At 46.0% G+C, this 20736-nt stretch overlaps 4 protein-coding genes across 9 annotated transcripts; 1 reads left to right on the forward strand and 3 right to left on the reverse strand.

The window, feature by feature from the left end:
• The first annotated feature begins 1452 nt into the window (after positions 1 to 1452).
• LOC119285155 (protein pygopus-like) lies at positions 1453 to 3849 on the forward strand. 2 transcript variants are annotated; one of them, XM_037564392.1, is made up of 3 exons: positions 1453 to 1860; positions 2607 to 3041; positions 3267 to 3849. In XM_037564392.1, the coding sequence occupies exons 1-3, from the start codon at positions 1545 to 1547 to the stop codon at positions 3557 to 3559; spliced, it is 1044 nt and encodes a 347-aa protein (XP_037420289.1). In that variant the 5' UTR covers positions 1453 to 1544; the 3' UTR covers positions 3560 to 3849. The 2 variants fall into 2 exon arrangements, with proteins under 2 accessions (XP_037420289.1, XP_037420281.1); XM_037564384.1 differs by having other exon boundaries at positions 1455 to 1860; positions 2607 to 3849.
• Positions 3850 to 4423: 574 nt separating this feature from the next.
• Positions 4424 to 6937, reverse strand: LOC119285144 (phosphoglycerate kinase, chloroplastic). Its single transcript, XM_037564372.1, has 6 exons — positions 6672 to 6937; positions 6023 to 6100; positions 5660 to 5920; positions 5183 to 5500; positions 4898 to 5056; positions 4424 to 4810 (listed from the first exon to the last, which is right to left on the reverse strand). The coding sequence occupies exons 1-6, from the start codon at positions 6861 to 6863 to the stop codon at positions 4592 to 4594; spliced, it is 1227 nt and encodes a 408-aa protein (XP_037420269.1). The 5' UTR covers positions 6864 to 6937; the 3' UTR covers positions 4424 to 4591.
• A 3553-nt stretch (positions 6938 to 10490) lies between these two features.
• Positions 10491 to 11951, reverse strand: LOC119285199. The gene has a single exon (XM_037564433.1). The coding sequence runs from the start codon at positions 11849 to 11851 to the stop codon at positions 10676 to 10678; it is 1176 nt and encodes a 391-aa protein (XP_037420330.1). The 5' UTR covers positions 11852 to 11951; the 3' UTR covers positions 10491 to 10675.
• A 3495-nt stretch (positions 11952 to 15446) lies between these two features.
• On the reverse strand, positions 15447 to 19328 carry LOC119285167 (polyubiquitin-D-like). Of its 5 annotated transcripts, none has more exons than XM_037564406.1 (5): positions 18845 to 19328; positions 18662 to 18734; positions 18344 to 18417; positions 18046 to 18090; positions 15447 to 17004 (listed from the first exon to the last, which is right to left on the reverse strand). In XM_037564406.1, the coding sequence occupies exons 1-5, from the start codon at positions 19226 to 19228 to the stop codon at positions 15802 to 15804; spliced, it is 1779 nt and encodes a 592-aa protein (XP_037420303.1). In that variant the 5' UTR covers positions 19229 to 19328; the 3' UTR covers positions 15447 to 15801. The 5 variants fall into 5 exon arrangements, with proteins under 5 accessions (XP_037420303.1, XP_037420297.1, XP_037420307.1 ...); XM_037564400.1 differs by having other exon boundaries at positions 18046 to 18093; XM_037564410.1 differs by lacking the exon at positions 18046 to 18090.
• Positions 19329 to 20736: the final 1408 nt, after the last annotated feature.

A 20736-nucleotide genomic window follows, 5' to 3' on the forward strand; every position in this document is an offset into this window, starting at 1 on the left:
TGTCCAGCAGCACCTCATTGGGGACCGAGGCCCACACTCTCTCCACCGTGTCTAGAAATCCTCCCGCTTTTGGCCAGAAAGATTCAAATTTAAATCTGCGCCCTATGCATAATTCCGCATTCAAGTCGAGTAGGAGAGGACAATGATCCGATATTGCGGTGCCGAGGGCCGTGAGATAACATGTTGGGGCTCATTTGATTAAAGGATTTCCACAGAAATTTCGTAGGATTATAATCCTTTGTATTTTTTGTATGTTGCGTGTGTTTTGTACAAAAAATCATGTGTCTTGAACTTCCTGGAAATCAAAGAGGTCGACATGCTCTAGAGGAAGGGACGATAGCGGAAACTTCATAGGTACAGAAACAAGTATGGATAGCTCTCTGGAAGCTCAAAGTTATCCCGAAAGTTCGGGTCTTCTGGTCGCGAGCACTAAGGGGAGTTCTCCCTGACTACGCTACCATGCGATATCGACATATCAGAACAAATTCTCTTTGTGACCTTTGCAAAGCTACAGAGGAGGATTTGATGCATGCTCTTGTCCATTTTTTCCATGCAAAAAGTTTCTGAAACGCGGCAAAGGAAATCTTGGGTTTGAAACTACCCCGTTTGCATGCGGAGACTTGGACACAAGATCTTATTGTTGACAGTATGTTCAACGAATCAGATAGATGCAAGATAGTAACTATTATGCATACAATCCGGAGTTCACGAAGCCGATGGACCCATGATGAGGAAGGGTACAGTCCTGCACATGCAATCAAGCAAGCGGGAGATGATCTGATCTTGTTAGAACTACCTAAAACTCATCATGTTGGCCGAGTTAATCAGTGTTGGCGTCCACCTGATCCTGACTGGGTGAAAATGAACACCGATGGAGCTATTGACACTCAGGCACAAGTGGGAGGAGCGGGAGGTATGGCTCGCTCCCATCTTTCTTTCATGGGTGCATGGAGCAAACCCTTGCCTGGGGTTACAGACCCTTTTATCGCTGAAGTGCAAGCAATGCGAGAGGGTGTGATTTTTGCCCAACTCAAAGGGTACTCGCATGTTGTCATGGAGATTGATTGTTTAGAGGTTGTCAACACTTGGTTCTCGCGTCACAACACTAGATCATTGTTGGCGCCTATCTTTGATAAAATTAGGAACAAAGCTTTAAGTTTCGCTTCTTTTACGGTTCAGCGTAGTTCCAGGGATGCTAATGGCCGTGCGGATCCTTGTGCTAAACGAGCTACTACTTTAGCAGTGTCAGAATGCTGGTTGGACAGCTGTCCTTCCTTCCTTCCTTGTAAGCAGCCTCTTGGCTGATTGTAACCGTACCTCTCTGATGCAATAAAGTCCTAAGTTTCGCGTCAAACAAAAAAAAAAAGAGGTCGTGAGAGGATTTCATGGCCGTTAAAAGAGAACCCCTCTTTTTCTGAACTTTCTGAAGCTACATGTTTTCCTGCTCCTGCGTATTGTGCGATGACAAATAGTACAAACGCAAGAGTTACTCTTCTCTGAACCCAAGCGGCCGAGGCCCCGTCGCAGGCAAGCAGCAATCCCAGATGGACACCGGCGAGCAAGCCGGGGAGGAGTCGTCGGCGAACCGCCGGGAGCGCCTCCTCGCGCTCCGCTCCTCCGCCGCCGCCGCCGCTTCCTCCACCTCCTCCTCCTCCTCGCCATCTGCCGCGCCGCCGCCGCCCGCGTGGGATCTCCCGGAGCCCGACCTGGCGCCCACCTCCTCCGCCCCGCGTCCGCGCTCGCGGTTCGACTTCTACACCAACCCCGGCGCCGCCTTCTCCTCCTCCGCCGCCGCCGTCCCGCAGAAGCGCAAGAGCGCCGACCCCCCGGGCCCCAATCCCGCCCCGGCCCCGCCTCACGGTCCGTACCTTACCCTGCTAGGGTATTGCCCCTCTTCTTCCCTTCCTGATGTTTATTGTATACTCCGCTCCTGTGCTTCTAGGTTAATTCCCTTTGTAAGATTCATATTTGTAGGATTTATATTATTGTTGGCATAATTCATAGCAGTTCCATTGATCCAGACAGTAGAGTTTTCCTGGGCTTAAGCTAACCTTCAACAAAAGCACCCTGTTACAAGTATGTAGATGCTAGTAACTTCTAACTGGATGATGTGAGTATTGGTCGATTGAAGAATCTTTGGTGGTCCTTTTAGGTTGAAGAGAGTAATTTTGAACATTTTACATCACCTACCATGGCACCGAAGGTTGATTAAGAGAACACTTTTGACACTCTAAATAAATACCGGTTTAAAAACTGGCTAGTACAAAATTTTGACTGCTTAGTGATTACTTGTAGCTGTACTGTGCTGCAAGAAATCCAGCTACTGTTTTGGCCTTCTGCACATCCTGCAAAATGTGAAAACTACAATCATGTTTCTAGCCAAACATAACTGTCTTAACGTATTGTTTACTCTTTGCGTTGATCTTAGCTAAATTGCCCTACAGAGAACTGGGTTAGTCAGGATAGCAAGTTAAGTAATTATTACAGTTTTAAGCCATGCATCTGTTTGAGATTTGCAGTTTACATGCAGGATGCCATATAAATAACTAACACTACAAAGTTTCACCCTGATCATTGGTCTCACTTTGCTTGTTTATCTGGATCAGGGAACTCTGGCAACAATTATCCTCCTCCGCACCAGCACCATATGGCCCAATCTCCGATGGAAGGTGCACCAGGGAATAGTCCATGGAGAGGTCCTATGCAGTTCCAGACTCCTATGTCTGGATACCGAGGAACACCTCCTGGACCTCCACCTCACTGGAACCCACATTCTGCTTCTCCAGCTCAAGATCCGTATCCACATCCACCCAACTTTGGGTTCAGAGGCCCTAATGTTGGCCGAGGGGGCAGCCCGATGAATTATGGACCAGGAGGTAGCCCGATGAATTACGGACCAAGAGGTAGCCCGATGAATTACGGACCAGGAGGTAGCCCAATGAGTTACGAACCAAGAGGAAGCCCGAGGAGTTATGTACCAAGAGGTAGCCCGCACTCGTCTTCCGGACGTGGCAGGGGTGAGAACTACTACCAGAGCCCAGGTTCGAGAGGAAGAGGGGGAAGGGGTGGCTTCCAGAACCATTCTGGATCGCAAGATCAGAGGAACTTCTACAGGAAGTCCATGGTTGATGATCCTTGGCAGGGCTTGCAACCTATCGTTGGCAGCATACTACCCATCGATGGTGCCAAGTCCTGGCTTCCAGAGTCATTGCGCAAAAAGGAGACACCTAATCAAGGCAGGGGTGGGAATTTCTACCACAGCCCAGGTTCGAGAGGAAGAGGGGGAAGGGGTGGCTTCCAGAACCATTCTGGATCGCAAGATCAGAGGAACTTCTACAGGAAGTCCATGGTTGATGATCCTTGGCAGGGCTTGCAGCCTATCGTTGGCAACATACTGAAACCCGTCGATGGTGCGAAGTCCTGGCTTCCAGAGTCATTGCGCAAAAAGGAGACACCTAATCAAGGCCGAACAATATCAAATCCAACATCAGGATTGAGTCTGGCAGAATACCTCGCCTCGTCTTTCAACGAGGCTTCTAACGAGTCTAATGAGACGTGACGTGAGCTCTTTTGTCAGTGCCTCCTTTCAGCATAAACTTTTGTACCATTAGGATTGCTGGTGTTCCTCAGTATACATATATTTATCACCTTTTAATTTATTTCTCCTGCATCTACGACTGCTTCTTTTGGGCTAGATATAAACATTTTGATCTGCGATATCTGTCGTACTGTTTATGCACATTGTGGCCATCTTGTACCTTGGTCTAGGGTGATGTATGACATACCCTTTGAGCTTGTATTGTCTATCATTCGCGATATATTTTCATGAGCTAAACCTAAATTTTGAGATATCATGGAGCCAGGTGGTAAAATTGCACGCTGAGTTGGTTGCATTCTTGTGTGGTGTTAAATATGAGAATTACTGGGCATGCATGGAGGCAGAAAGTGCCCACAATGAAGAAACACCTTTGTGATATCGCTCTTCATGATGCTGAACTGTCGATCGTCGAAATCCATATATGCAGTAAGTTTGTGTGTAAAGCCTGACATGGCCAAACCCCAAATGAAATGTTTCTGAAGAATTTCCACCAATAAGACATTCTTACAACAAACAAAATGCGCTGATGCTTTCAATGGTCAGCTTCAGCACTCTGTTGGTCCGTCAAATTTATGCTGAAATTGGAAATGGAAGGTGAGCATGTCTGCTTGTTCCATGGTGAACTTCGACATGAACCGAATTTTTTACTGCTGATCGCAACAGGCATCCACAAAGTGCATCTTCGACACCTCTAAAGTTTGCTTTGGAAAGGAAAACAAAACAAGACAAAAATCAAACATCCTCAACCAACATCATTCCATCTTTGCCTTATAAATAAAACATTTGCTGGTGCTAATTATGTGAGCTAAGAAAGGGCAACTCAAGTGAGCACAAATTGCTGGGGGTGTTATTCAAACAGTTCCCAGTATTTCTCTATAAAACATTGGTCTCTTACATTTCGAGTGGTCGAAGACGAGCAAAAGAGGGAGGACAACATGGCAGGTTTGGAACGGTACATGAAAGGAATTAAGATGCAACAAATGAAGCTTAGCCTCATACGGTCACCGACCTCGTCATGACACCTTCATCAAGTGCAACGACTCCAGGAAGCTCCTTTCCTTCCAACAACTCCAAGCTGGCGCCACCACCAGTTGAGATGTGGCTCATAACATCAGCCACTCCCACCTTCTCAACAGCCGCAACGGAGTCTCCGCCTCCAATGATAGTTGTCACACCCTTTTTGCTAAGCTCGGCCAACTTCTTTGCAATAGACTACAGGAGAGGGATCACAGTTAAGTTTCTTTCTGTGCAAATTTGTTCCATAATAGAACTGAATGAATGAATTACACATGGCATTACCTCAGTTCCTACTGCAAACTTGTCAAATTCAAAGACACCCATTGGTCCGTTCCAAATGATTGTCTGTGTTGTGTCCAGGGCATCATTAAATGTTTTGACTGAATCTGGGCCAATGTCCAGCCCCATCCAACCATCAGGAATTGCAGATGCAGGGACGGTCTACAGAAAAATTGTAGATCAGGTATATAGCCTTCACATATTTGTGAGCTGCTTCAGCTTGACTAAAAAAGATCTATTGATAATTATCTTCAACGCTTGCATGAGGAAAACAAAAATGTAATATACCTGACTGTTAGCATCAGGAGCAAACTTATCAGCAATGATAACGTCAGATGGCAACAGAAGGGAGACACCCTTTGCCTTTGCCTTTGCAAGGAGAGATGTTGCCAGCTCAAGTTTATCTTCCTCAACCAAGGAAGAACCAACTGAGAGTCCTTGTGCCTTGTAAAATGTGAAGATCATACCACCACCCAAAAGAAGGATGTCACACTTCTCCAACAGGGATTCGATAACCCCAATCTTGGATGACACCTTTGAGCCACCCACAATGGCAGCAAATGGGCGCTTAGGGTTTGAAACAGCTCCATCCAGGTAGTCAAGTTCCTGCAATTAAAGAACAGCACTTCAGACTCTGTCTGGAACCAATGGATGGACGTTAAGTCTTCTGCTCGAAATTCTTTTTCCTTTTATATTTTGTGGTGCATAGCATCAATTGAGTTCAAGCATCAAACTTCAGAAATAGAAATAAAAGAAAGTATGAACCTTCTGCAAAAGGAATCCAGCAACAGAAGGCTTCAAGAACTTGGTAACTCCCTCAGTCGAGGCATGTGCTCTGTGGGCTGTTCCGAATGCATCGTTTACAAACAGATCTGCCAGTGACGCAAGCTTCTTTGCAAACTCTGGGTCATTCTTCTCCTCTTCCTTGTAAAATCTTACGTTTTCCAGGAGCAAAACAGCACCATTTGCCAGGTCAGCCACCAATTTCTCAACTTCTGGGCCGATAACATCTTCTGCTTTTTTCACCTAATTTGCGAACAAAAATGTGTTTAAATAAGTAGACTACAATCACTTCGGCATATGCTTGATTAGAAGCCTCGATGGTGTGGAAGTGGAACAAAAGAATACCTCAATGCCAAGAAGCTCGGATAATCGGGGCACAAGGGGAGCCAAGCTAAACTTAGGAGTAACACCCTTAGGACGACCCTGCAAATCCATAGGAGACAAGGGTTACGAATCTGATATCCATGACATGAACAATCATAAGCAACTCTGTGTGAAACTAGCATCGGAATATCCTTTATAAAGGTTTGCTAGGAAATAAAATGGGGAATCCAAAAGTATCACCAATTAGAATCAAAAGGATAATTCACAACTAGAGAAGTAATGATTCAATAGCGAGATCACATAACGATTTGGCTCGGCAGTAGTCAGCTAATGTTTTTTGGGACTACAGAACACATAAAGTCATCATAAACAGATGATGAATTAAAATGAGTCAAAGATTGTATTCAGTAATTCCTTGGAAACTATGATCAGTCGTTTTAGGACAGGCTAACCATCAGTCAATCGCACAAGGCTTTAATCAAACTGACAAGTACTGTAGTAGATAGAGCTTGGGTGTTATGTGTTCATATATCAGGCTTTCCGAACAGATTATGACAACACTCACATTCTGCAAGTGATGTATTCCTACATTGTATATACATATATGGGGCTGAGATCATTGATTAGTTTGCGGGGAAGGGGCGAGAGAGGTGGGGGTGGGGAGGCTTACCAGGTGGCTGGTGAGGATGACCTTGGCGCCGTTGCTGAGGAGGTACTTGATGGTGGGGATGGCGGCGCGGATGCGGGTGTCGTCGGTGATGTTCTGGTTGTCGTCGAGCGGCACGTTGAGGTCGGCCCGCACGAGCACGCGCTTGCCCTCGAGGTCGGCGGCGGTGAGGTCGCCCACGCTCTTCTTGGCCATGGTGGCGACGGCGCGTGTCCCGCGCGCGGCGGACGCCGCCCGGCAGCGCGACGCGACGTGGACCGCGAGGCGGGTGTCGGCGCCGGCCGCGAACGCCAGCGAGCGCGCCGGCTGGCACCCGGCCGCGAGCCCCGCGCCCCGGAGCGGCGCGGCGACGGACGCGGACGCGGCGCGGCGGGCGACGAGGGCGGCGGGCGGCGCGGCGGTGGACGCCATTGGGGCTGGGGCTGGGATCAGGAGGGAGGGGCGGGTGGAGAGGAGGAGCGAGGTCGGGATGGGGGTGGTAAAGAACGGGGCTTTTGTGGACGACGTGGAGGCGGGCGGGATTTGCTTATCGCTGGCGAGAGGTCGGGACGGCGGCTGGGGCGGGTGTGTGGGGGAGGGGGCGCCGGCGATCACGGCGATGGCGACCGTGTGTGTCCCCCTGGCCCCCCGTCTGATCTGGGCTTGGAATCTTCGCAGCATCCGCCCGGGTAGACACACATCGTGTGACCACAGTGGGACTGTTATTTTTAGGACAACCATCTCAACTTCACCTACACAACCAAACTGACCAATACAAGCAAACTGCTGGTAACCATGAATTTGGTCGACAATTATTTTTCTCTCTACAAATGAAATTTAAATTTCAATTCACCCCCCACCCTACCCCCGGCCCCCATAGTGTTGGAAAAAATGACGGCGGAGGGGCAAGAAACTTCTAGGCTTTACACTTAGATTTCTTTGGATCCTGATAAGTGCCACACGTGTGGCATGAAGCAATTCCGTCTGATGGCAAATTTAGTTATTCGATGATGGCAACTTTAGTTGTGAAGTATGGCAACTTTTTGTTTGGATAGCAAGTTCCAGTTTTTTGGGGGTTTGTTTCTTTCGGATGGCAATTTTAGTTATAAAAACCTTAAGTAGTGTTACCTTGTGCCATTTGTGTTCTTTTTTACGGTATACTGGACGGCCGATTTTTGCTCCAGGGATGAACAATAAAATCAAAACAAATACTCCCTTCGTTCCAAAATTCTTGTCTTAGATTTGTCTTGATAAGGATGTATCTAGACAAATCTAAGACAAGAATTTTAAGATGGAGGGAGTAGTAAATAAATTTCAATTATTCTAAAAAAAATTTGTGAACGTTCATGTTAGAACAAGCGTGCTTGAGAATTTTCATGCGAAACGGGATAGCAATGCTTCGTCGGTGAAAAAACAAAATTAAGGGTAACATTTGGAGGTAATATTTAGTGTTCGATTTGTTTTTTTCGCACAGGTCAAAATGCTTAAGCTTTTACCGAAAAAAAATTCAAGTAGCATTTTGGTGTGACGATGACCACATCTATTTTCTTTTTTTTTAAAGTGACATTTATAAAAAAAACATTTTTGATGGGCAGAAACATATGCTCCCAAGAGTGGAATTGGATTTCTGTTTTACTTTACATATGAAGATTGTCACAAGTCAAACTTTCTAAAGTTTGACCAAGTCTAAAAAGAAAATATCAATATTTGTAATACCAAATCAATATCATTAGGTTCATCATTGAATATATTTTCATTTTGTCAATGCTGATATTTTCAATATTGATATTTTTACATTTTGCCGAGAAAATGTGATTTGTCAACCACTTTCTGGAGGGTTACATACAACAAGGCACAAAATCGATAGAAGTTCTAACGCATGTATAAAATGGTTACAGAGCTGACAGAGAAAGCAAAGAAAGGACTTTTCATCAGACAAGCCTATGCCAGATGGATGCACTTGAGGCGATCTCGATCGCCTCTTTGTACTGAATCAAGGCGTTGCAAAGCATCAAGTAGTACAGATATAACTTTATACATGGTGTTTACCTTGGTGCGGCCTAGTACAATAGTACTCCATAACTCATTCGGAAGAGGAAACATTATACGATTCTAACAGCTGACTAGATTAGACCACCATACCTGCTACAACAATCTTAGGACAAATGGATCGTCGTGCTATGTTCCGTGCAACCATCACGAGCACCGGGAAATTCAAAGGTGGCAAAAACAGAGTGCTTCGGAGAACAATGGAATGGAGAGTAAGATGTGTGTCCAATACGAATAAACACAAGCGCATTTTACAAAGCAAAAAGCAAGTGTAAGAATCGGTACACTTCTACTCGTATAGGATTTAAAAGCGCGGAATAGAAAGAAAGAAAAACGTGTGTCGGCTAGTAGGAGGCTAGGCAATGTTTTGTGTCGCATTTCAAGCTATGAATAAGCAAATGGGTTCATATGAATCAGTTTACAGCTTCGGTGACATGTTAGAATGGTTCTGAAGTTTGAGATACAAGTGACGCAGAGCTGCAACCTTAGACACCATAGTGCATTTTGTTTACATGCAAACATTTCCAATATGAACAGTGGGGATGTTTGCTGTAATTACAAGTGATTAAATGGGTCAATGGAATCATATGAACAAACACACTCATAGTGACGTCAAATTTCAACATTTGTAGAACATACAGAAGACATTGGCAACTTTTTTGTTTTTACAGAACCTCCTCTCGACCAACTGCGTACATTTTATTCTTATGTCATCTATCCTGCATATGACCGAAACTGTACATTGCATATAATAACTCTGACCTACCAAGGATAAGCAGTTAAGCACACATCATAGACTGAAACATACTAATTTGATCATCACCCAGATAAGCTTGTGCACCTCTTCCTTTTAATACTAAGTTTAATTGGACACATATGGTGCCTATTAGTATACCCCCAAAGCAACATGACATGTATCTTCCTGATTTTTTTAGTTTAAATGGTTAGAAGATTTTGGACAGCTTGTACAAATAAGGAAACAGAAATATGTTCAGAACACATTTGGTGTTTTGGGGTAAATATTGAAGAGGGCTGGGACTGCACTCACTGCACTTCACGAGTGAGTTGAGATACAAGGATATGGAGTTGGAGACATAAACCATATACGAAATAGAAAAAAAAATGCGGTGCTTGATTTCATAAGTTGCAACCATTAGCTTCAATTCCTTTATGTACTAGGGATTATTTGCTGAATACAAACTGGATATGACACTAGATTATAATATAAACTGATAGCTACCAATGCTACCACCTATGTGCACTCCTAACTCGGTGCACACTCTATGGACTAGCAATCAGGTGATTCTCCTGATCTGGCCCGACTCGAACCGATCTCCAGGTGGACATCATGGTGCCGGACCCCTAGGTTTCTTGCAGTGGAATATAATAAGTGTGGCCCAACATAACAAGGATGTGTTCCTAGACCAGAGATGTAACTTTATCATGTGCTTGTCATGCCAAGTCGTTCAGCTATAACATGCTGCATTGCATAAACCTTCTCGATATCCTGAACTTCCTAGAATTCATGGTGCAAACTTCAAACATGCATTTTACAGAGCTTATTTGTAAGAATATCTTATATTTTGAGAGTACAGTAGCTTTAGGTCCGATATTTTATCGTACTCATATATGCTTAAAAGGGATGCAAGCAGGCAACCCACAAAGCCCGCATATTATGCTAAGATCAAGTGAAACATTACACTAGACGGAACATCGCAGGCTGCCCGCTTGCATCCCTACGATTTCCGGGCAGTTTCATCCATCTGCCATTTCTTCCCACTTCAAAAGTCAGAATTTACACAGAAAAATAGGGATAGTCATAACAAACAGGATATAAGTTAAAGTTCTTTGATCCCAGGTGCATTGCATGGCATGATTTCAGAAAGAGAAAAGTGCAGTTAAGTTTAACAAAATTAACAGTAGAGGCCAGGGGAAAAACAGTGCCTTTGTGCAGGGTAGAGCGCCGCAGAATCTTCCAGCTACTTTACAGTCACAGCACTGTCTGTCCCAGCTCCTCTATAAGCTTCCAGAACTTCAGGAATAGTTTGCTGGTAACCAGTGACATACTTCTCCATGAACTTCTTCTCCCCCAGTATCAAGTGGCTTATTCGGATTCGCCGGATGACACCCCTTGACACCAATATGTCCAGCACCTGGTACCTTGGTAGGAGCCGCTTCTCGTAGCTGAGCGAGATAAGCATCGGGCTAGCCGAAACATACTCCGGGCTCCAGCCAAGCTTATCGGCAAAGAAGTGCAAGATACGCCTCACTTTGTCGTCCGATACAGACATGCAGTAGGGGTGCCTGACAAAGGCCAGCTTCACCAGCTCCTCGGTCCACCCCAAGCTGAGATAATTGTCGATCCTGCGCTTCCAGGTCACCGGGCTCAGTCTGGCAAACAGCCCAAAGGCGTAAGGGAAGATGCCGGAGGACGGGCTGACCCCGAGCTCTTTCATGGCAGCCAGGCTCTCGTTGAAGAAGGAGGACCTGTGAATGAGCGACCTGGGGTGCGTGGTGACCAGCTTGACGATGACAGCGTCCGTGGCGCCATGGTCACGGAGGATCTTGACCTTGGGGAGCAGGTCGGAGCGGACGTTGCCGTGGATGAGCTCAAAGGACTGCTTGACGGCGGAGCGCACGTTCTGGTCGGTGCCGAGGAGCTCCCGGAGGAGGAGGTAGTTGGGGCGGAGGCGGCCCTCGAGGCTGTAGCAGAGGGAGCGGTACGGGTTGGCGAGGATGGTCTTGCGGATGTGGTCGTCGGTGAGGCCCAGGTCCCGGCGGAAGAAGTCGAGCTTGGGCGCGAGGACGGCGTCGGCGCGGTAGTTGAGCATCTCGGGGGCGGCGGCCACGACGCGGGCGAGGTCGGCGCCCGCCAGGCCGAGGCCGCGGAAGAGGGCGAGGACGGCGTGCGCCCTCTTGGTGGAGCGCAGGTGGACGCGCCCGGCGATCTTGGCGACGGCGGGCTCCGAGAGGCCGCAGGAGCTGCGGAGGAAGTGGAGCGTGAGGGAGCACGGGTCCGCCGCGGCGTGGGAGACGCCGGCATGGCCGCCCAGCAGGTGTTTGAGGAAATGCGCGAGAGGGAGATGGCCGCACGAGACCGGCGATACGGGTAGGATGCCGCCGCCGGGGAGGAGGAGGCGGTGGCTGCGAAGCATCTGGCGGTCGGTCGCGGCGTGGGAGAGCGCCGGGAGCGGCGGCCGGGGAGGAGCGCGGCGCGGCGCGGCGGCTGCGCGGCCTCCTCTCTGTTTCTCTAGTCTATCTCAAATCTGTCAATCCACCGTGGCTGGGTCGATTCAGTATGGATGGGGGTAATTTGGACAAATCCTGGTCTATTTGGTTAGTTCTGAATATCAAAAAGGCCCCCGTGGCAAAAGGGGTGGGTGGAGAAGAGACCGCGTCTTTCCCTCTTGCCACCACAAATTGACTGATTTGCCCTATGCCCTTGATTCAATAGTTTAAAAAACCGAACCGAACCAGTGAGCCTGTCGTTTCAGGTTTTTACTGGTTGGACCGCCGGTTCCCCGGTTCATCGCCCGGTTGTTTACATAAAGTAATACTATATGTTCAGCAATATTTATATATGCTACTAATATAGTGTTAAGTAATGATCAAATAAAATTAATTCCCCATAATTATAAACAAAGTAGCATGGTCGAGTTGGTTATTGGCACATGAGCATGTAATTCCTGCTCCCTTCTGGGATTGAACCCCACTTCTTACAAATTTTGCACTAGTCATTTTCCTGTTCTTCTCAGGTTTATTCACCAGTTTTTCAGAAAACCGACCGATAGTCCAATTGCAGAACAGTCTTATATTAGCTTAAAAAGGCACCAAGGCCGCCGGTTCCCTTTTTTTCCAGTTCGACCGCCGGTCCGTCTGGTTTTTAGACTATACTTGATTCACTATAACATGTTATGGGTGGTGACTCCGCTCCTCCTAGCGAGGTTGTTGCTCCCCTCTCCCATCGATTGCAACGTGTCCTGTGGTGGCGGCACTTCAATGGTGACGATGAATACTTGATTCACTATAACATGTTACGGGTGGTGACTTCGCTCCTCCTAGCGAGGTTATTGCTCCCCTCTCCCATCGATTGCAACGTGTCCTGTGGCGGCGGCATTTCAATGGTGACGATGACGCCCTAGCGCTAGACCCACCTCAGTCGCTCTTTTGTTGCTCTTGGCGATGGGTCTAGGGTTGTAGGCATCGTGGTGAAGTTTGTGAAGATTGCTTCAGGAGGATTGTCGACGGTTGATGTCTTGGTTGACGGCAGTGTTGGAAAGTGGAGATGTTGGTTATGCCGAAACTGTGCAGGCGGCAATGAAAGGCGGATCAAGCACATTTCTTCGACAAGGGTATCAAGGTATTTCCCTCTTGTCACGCCAAATTGATTGATTTGCCCTTGATTCCATAGCTTAAAAAACCGAACCGAAGATTGAACCGGTGAGCCTATCGGTTCAAGTTTACCGGTCGATCGACCATCGGTTCACCAGTTCATCGGCAGGTTTTTTTTACCTAAAATAATACTATAAGTTTAGTAATATTTATATATGCCAATATAGTGTTAAATGATGGTCAAATAAAATTACTTACTCATATTTGAAAACAAAGTAGCATGGTCGAGTTGGTTATTGGGCCATGAGCACGTAATTCCTGCTCACACGCGTCCTAGGATTGAACCCCACTTCTTCCAAATTCGGCATTAATCATTTTTCTGTTTTTCTTCGATTTATTCACCATTTTTTTTCCAGAAAATAGGTTGATTTTATCGGTCTTCTCTGCTCCAATTGCAGAATGGTCTTATGAGCTTGAAAAACCGTCAGGGCCGCCTGTTTCGGTTTTTTCAGTCCGACTGTCGGTCCCGTTCGTTTCTTTAACTATGCTTGATCGCTATAACATGTTATGGGTTGTAACTCCACTCCTCCTAGCGAGGCTGTTGCCCCCCTCTCCCACCGTTTGCAACGTGTCCTGCGGCGGCATTTCAATTTCAACGACGATGCCTTGGCGCTAGACCCACCGTAGTCGTGAGAGGAGTTTGGTGAGTTTATCTTTTGTTGTTCTTCTTGGGCGATGGATCTAGGGTTGTCGACATTGTGGTGAAGTTTGTGAAGATTGCTTCAGGGGTATTTTCGAGGGTTGTTGTCTTGGTTGACAATGGTGTTTGAAGGTGGAGATGTTCGTTATGCCGAAACTGTGCAAGCAGCAATGGAAGGTGAATCAAGCACATTCCTTGGACAAGGTCAGAGCGGGGCCGACTACAATCCCGATCAAAGCGTTACTTCACGTTATTGATGGTCATCCATGGACTTGGTTGTTTCTTTTTCTTTTTCTTGGGTGGTTTCTACAAACTTCCAACACATGTTATTGATGGTCATCTTCAATCACTTCACGTGATGCACTATCAACGATTTTATGTCACTGCTTAAATTTTTGGAGCATTATTTTCCACAAAATAGTACTACTAGGTGTACAACTATTATTTTGTACTACTCTATCCCATAATATAAAAATGTTTTTTAAGCTAAAACAGTTTGAAAACATTCTTATATCATAGGACAGAGGGAGTAGCAACTAATAGTTTCGACTTGAAGCATAATAATATCACTCTGCTTAGTACTACTGCGGACCGTCTCATTCCGCCTGTCAGTACTTTTATTTTTCATTACGCATCTTTTTTCTTCTAACGTTATACACATCCATTCCTACTGGAACAAGAAGAGAGGCATTTCCAACCGTTTATTCAACAGCCAGCCGGCGACTCTCTCTTCTGCTAAGCCAATGAAAAGCCAGCAACGCTGGATCTTTCAAAAAAAAAAACAGCCAGCCGGCGAGTGAGACTGCCTGTGGGGCCCAATCAATTTGGACACGAGCAGAAGATAACCCCAGCACTCCAGCACTGGACAGGCAAAGAACACTGACTACACATAACCCGAAGAGGTAATTACTTACCATCCCTCCTTTGAACAGCTCAAAAACCTACAGGCCGATCCAGTCCAGGTCATTCAGGTTCAGGCATCTCTCCGCGGCCGAACGAAACTTGATGCTGACATCTGCATCAGTTTCACAAGGCAAACACAACGAAATCTTACTAATATGGAACTTGGTTGGACAATCGCGACAAAGTCGAGCATATTGCTTGCTCTACATTGTGTTCTTGCTGCCAGCTACAGCAGCGATGGGTAGAGTTTCAGTTTCAAGGTCGTTGAATTCGGCGTCTCCTGATTTCAGTCAAGGAATCATCATCATCCCGTGAGCCTGCCTGGAGTTTCTGGTTTGAAATGCACTAGGTGTAAAGGTAACTAGGATGAAAGATCCCAGCTTCCAGAGCTATTATTAACTGAACTCAAGGTACGACCGAATGATCAAATTTCAGACCAATTGTTTTCAGAGTACCAGGAAAGGAAAGTAACCACCACAGGCTCTAGGCCTAGGTGTGTATGAATGACCTAGCAGTTTAATGAGCTTCAGTTACACAAAAACGAAGCCGGTTTCAGAGCAATTAGTTACTTTGGCTGATACCTCTTATTCCCCATTGAAGGCAGAATTTACCGACTCCGAAATTTATACGGGTGCAAGCTCAGAAGTCTTACATCCAAAATTTGTGCGATGTGCTCTCCTTGAGTAATTTGATGCAGGAGACAAGCAAAAGTTGTAGTGATCAGCCCTGGTGATTGGTGAAGATCTCCATTGTCTATCTTTGCTCTGCATCTAGTATATGGTTTAGGGATTCTGAAAAGAAACAAAAAGAAAATCTAGGCAAAACAGAGCAGCACAATGCTCATCAACAGTTAATTTCTGGGCATCAAGGGAATATATATCCTTCTCTCCTTAATACCAAACTCAACATAGTAACATGTTAGGCTAACGACACCATAAGCTTCACGGTGACATCAAGTGCTTACACCTTCACAGAAACCCCACCTACGTACACAGGGTTGCGAGTGACTCTTGTTACCAGCCCAGAAACTACAACTGTCCATTCATTTTACACCCTGCATTGTACCAAAATGACCCCACGCATGCTAAATTAGCACTTCAAAGTTCAAACTCAACCTCTACCGAGTCTGACTTCTCACTAACACCACCACCAGCCAAGGACTGATTCATCTCATTGACCACCAGGAGGACGGATCTGCAGAACAAGGGTGCACGAACAAGAGATCTCTTCAGCCAGGGGGGCGCCGCCCTGGTCAGAGAGCTGCTGATGGTCCGGGAGAATGCACAACTCAGAGTAGATCCACGCTTTGATATCGTCAATGGTCTGTCCGGGCTTAAACGCGCGATCAATGACCTCCTTCCCGTTCACCGTCCTGACAAATATGCGCATCCCACCTCTCTGCCTCGTGACGCCGCGCAACACAACATGAAGGGTAGATGCATGTTGCACGTCGTAGTCAGCCAAGGTGCGGCCATCCTCCAGCACATTCCCAGCAAAGATGAGAGTCTGTCTGTCTGGGGGAACGCCGGTTTCAGCGGAAACCTTTACCTTCACACTGTATATGGTATCTTCTCCCTCAGCCACAGCAGTCATGATCTTGTCAGTCAGTCCCCTGATAATGATGTGCATGTGCATCCCACTTCTTTGACACGTGAGGCCGTGGAACACCACAAGATGAATGGTACATTCGTTGTGCACATTGTAGTCAGCCAAGGTGCGGCCATCCTCCAGCTGCTTCCCAGCAAAGATGAGACGCTGTCTGCCTGGGGGGATGCCGGTTTCATCAAAAATCTTTGCCTTCACACTGTATAGACTATCTTCTCCCTCAACATCAATAGCCATGATCTTGCCAGTCAGTGTCTTGACAAAAATGTGCATCCCATCTCTCTGACACGCCAAGCGGAACACAATATGAAGTGTAGATTCATTTTGCACGTTGTAGTCAGCCAAGGTGCAGCCATCCTCCAGCTCGTTCCCAGCAAAGATGAGACGCTGTCTGCCTGGGCAAATGCCGGTTTCATCGTAAACCTTTGCCTTCACAATATATATGCTATCTTCTCCCCCAACCTCAATAGTCATGATCTTGTTAGCCAGTGTCTTGACAAAGATATGCATCCCTCGGGGGACAAGGTCAAGGGTGAGCGTGGACTCTTCCTCGATGTTGTAGTACTCCAGGGTGCCGCTGTCCATCAGCAGCTCACTGCCAAACATGAGTCTCTGCTGGCCTTCAGGGATGCCCTCCTTGTCTCGAATCTTATCCTTGACATCATAGATCGTATCTGATCCCATGACATCAAGAGTGATAGTCTTTAAACAGTGGATCTTTCTTTTTTTGCGAAAATTTGAACAGTTTATTTTGACAAAGATCTGCATCTGTTGAACAAGCGCACAAAACATTAGCATCTTAGACACAAGGCTTTCATTAAAGACACCAAACTGTAAATGAAAAGAATAGTAGCAATTCCAACAGATAGTAGAACTAAAAACAGAAATCTGCACATTAACCGCAACAAACCATCAAGTTCCACGATGATGATAGTTGGTGTTGCACAGGGTAATACATCTTGTTAAGATCAGAAGGACTAGCAAATTATTGATAAATATAAACATCAGGGCTGTTTTGGGCTATGTTGTCAGTCATTCATAGATACACAACAATGTTTTGAGAAAATCAAGTATCTTACACAAAGTTGACAGATATTGTGATATTATAGTACATAATACTTGAGAATCCTACAGATTAGTCCTTTTCCTTCTTTTAAATATAAATCAAACGAGAACAAGTTTGATATTCTCCATCTAACCGGTCATAAGATCTGACAAGTCTAATGAGATCAACCCCATCTATGATGCATTACCCTTCAAATTAATCCATGGATTGGAAATACAAAAAAAACTACCAGACAAATGCATTCAAGATCAAACGTTATATGCAGGTAGACCCTACTAGAGACTGAGACCAAACCAACAGCTGTATACGATTCAGGATACTGACCTTTATATCTTTGGCCAGCAAAATGTCACAATGGTGTAAATTAAATGATTGACTGGCCAGAAACAAGTATGGGGCAATGTTAACTTGTTAAGTGCTGAACAGGAGCAGGAAGACCTTCAAGTTGCTATATGATCATATAAGGCTGATCACGACCACAGTTCTCATGCAAGGTTAATTCATCAGGGAGTCTGTCAGCAATATTGGATCCACTCGGATGACAAAAGTGAAAGAAACAGCTATCTTATAAGGAATATGAACACTTCGATCCACTCGATTTCTAGAGAAGATGACACAGCAAAATTGTTTACAGCAAAATCATCTAGATCTCGAGGAGATAAGTATCACATATGCTGAATCTGGGATGGATCAGGCAAAGATGGAGCAGTACGTGAGAAAAGGAGATTGAAAGAGAGACTCACCGTGCACTGTTCAAGATCCATCTCATTAGTATCCTCACTAGTCACCTGCTACCAAACAGACCCTGGTCTATTAGCACTCCCCCAGAAGAGGATTATCCTATGTAGACATCAGATATCATGGAAATCAAACCTAACCCCTAATTAATGGTTTTTTTTTTCAGGAACCTTCTTTAGGTTGTATCATGCATTATTAATTAACAAAAAAACCATGGGCACAGATCAATGACTAAGAAAATCATGGCATACAAAAGCTGGACAGATTGTTTTTCAGATGTGGAACTGATGTTTCAGTGAGTACCTTGAGTTGAGAGTTATCGGGGTCAGAGAGAGCTTCACAGGCTTCGGAATCCACCAAGTCCCTCTTTTGAAGTTCTACGTTGAACACAAAAGGAATGATATCAGTAGCAGCATAATTCGCCAGAATTGGGCGCTTTGTTCTAGAAGTTAAACTCTCCTAATGGACAACCAAATTGCTGTTGAGCACATCATAGAGCTACATAGATAACTTCCTGACCCAAATGGAGGGGCCAAAATGGGGAAATGATGCCAATTTTCCAACCCAGATCATTCAAAGCAAGCAACTTTTTTGTGGCCTGAGAAGAAGAGGAGAGATTACCGGCAAGCTTGGGATTAGCACCTGGAGGCAGCTCCGCGTAGGCCGCCTTCCACCTCTCCCTGCTGGCCTCCGCCTTCAATCGCAAGCACATGAGCCAGCATCAGGCGAGAACAAGCCATGATTATTTACGAAACCCCCAAATTGACAGAAACCCTAGAGGGAACCCGCGGTCCAGCGAATCACCTGGAGGAGGCGGGCACGGAGGCTCTTCTCGCGGGCTTCCGACAGCCTGTTGATTTCCTCCAGGCGCGCGCGGTCGGCGGCCAGCTCCTCGACCTGCGGCAGCAACCCCATGAGCCGGTCGTAGACGCGGCGCCACTCCGCGGAGGGGAACTCAAGCGGCGCCGCCCCCGGACCGCCGCCGCTCATGGAGACGACGGATGGTCTTTTTCCCCCTCGCTTTCGTGTGGTGGCAGTGACCCTGGAGCGAGAGCAGAGCAGATCAATGCGTGTGGCCGTGTGGGCGAGACTGGGGTCGACGGGAAGCTCGTGGAGTGGGGAATCCGATGGTGTGGTAAGCGCGAGGAGGGGATTTGGGTTTCTCTCTGAGACAAGCAAGCTCGTCATCCGTCCATGGCGGCAGGAGCGAGGGAGGGTTACTGGTGCGTGGAGTGGGGGAGTGTTGGGGTTTGGGGGTGGAACGAAGCGGAAGGGTGGGGAAGAAACCTCTTTGACTGATTCGGCTCTGTATATCCCGCCGCCGCCGACGGCTTTTAGGGTGCGTTTGGGAGCCAAAGTATTTTTGTAAGAATACTATGGTTTTTGAAAAAACCTTGGTATTCAATACTTTGAGTCGTTTGGATGAAAAAATACTATAGTTTAATAAATCATAATATCTTTAAAACTGTGGTATTTTTATAGTATATGAAAAAGAGGCCCAGACCTCTTTTTAAAAAACTGAGAAATGTTGGCTGGGTTGTCTCTTTGTGTCCATCTTCTTCTGGCCATCGACGCATGTGACACCTAGTGCCGGCTGAAAACACATGTCAACTTGCAGTGCATGTCGTAACTAGCTCTGTCTTTGATTGATTACAAGAGATAACTCTAATCCTTCCTAGCATCTACTAGGAGAGAACATGCCCGTATAAAGCTACGGTGGCGATTAGCACAAGCTGATCGATGAGTGTAGTTGCGTATGCATGCGACAAACGTAACAATCTGTGCAAACCAAAGAAAACTGAAAAAAGCTGCCAGTTGCCAAACACCTCGGCGGTATTATCGAAACTGAGAAAATCTATGTTTTTCATAAACTTGAGTATTTGTTGCCCATCTATTGAAATATTGAGGTTCTGAAATACTATGGTTTTAAAAAAATGGTGATGCCAAACTAGGCCTTAGCCTCTTTTTGGTTTGTAGGATAGGAATTTTATAGCAATGAAAAAATCATATGAAGTGAGATTAATACCTGTAGAGAAAGAAATGCCATTTGATGTATATGATAGGATTTTTTTTCATTGAGTCTAGGCTAATGTTTTTTTCTTCAAAATATGAAGGATTGATTTCTGTTCTACATAGGAATAGGAATCCATTCCTACAAACCAAAGGGCTTCAAAGAAATTTTTTCTTTGCAAATCCTATTCTATAGAATTCTTACAAAAATCCTACAGACCAAAAGAGGCCTTAACATTTTCAGATTGTTTTCTTGAGGGGCACGTTTTCAGATTTTTTTTAGGGGGCCGGAACAAAGGCGCTACATTTTTCTCGGCCCGTAAAAAAATATACAATGACCGGAAGAATGCACAAATCAAGCAACAACATTATTGTTGTGAAGATCATTGTCACCATCACCAGCCATAGCAACTCGATCATCCTCTTCATCCACATTGACTGAAGAATGAGCATCATCATCTTCACTGGCTGAAGCAACAACATGAACTTCATTTGCCGAAGGACCACCACCACCATTGCCAAAAGCTTCACCACCTCCACCTCCACCTCCACCTCAATTGCCGAAAGCTCCACTACCTCCAAAAACCTCACCACCACCATCATCAATGTCGAAGCCAACACCACCTCCAACCCCCACCATCACCATTGCTGAAGCCAACACCACCTCCCCCCCCCCACCATTGCCG

The sequence above is a fragment of the Triticum dicoccoides genome, chromosome 1A (assembly GCF_002162155.2).
Source record: "Triticum dicoccoides isolate Atlit2015 ecotype Zavitan chromosome 1A, WEW_v2.0, whole genome shotgun sequence".
Lineage (NCBI taxonomy): Eukaryota > Viridiplantae > Streptophyta > Magnoliopsida > Poales > Poaceae > Triticum > Triticum dicoccoides.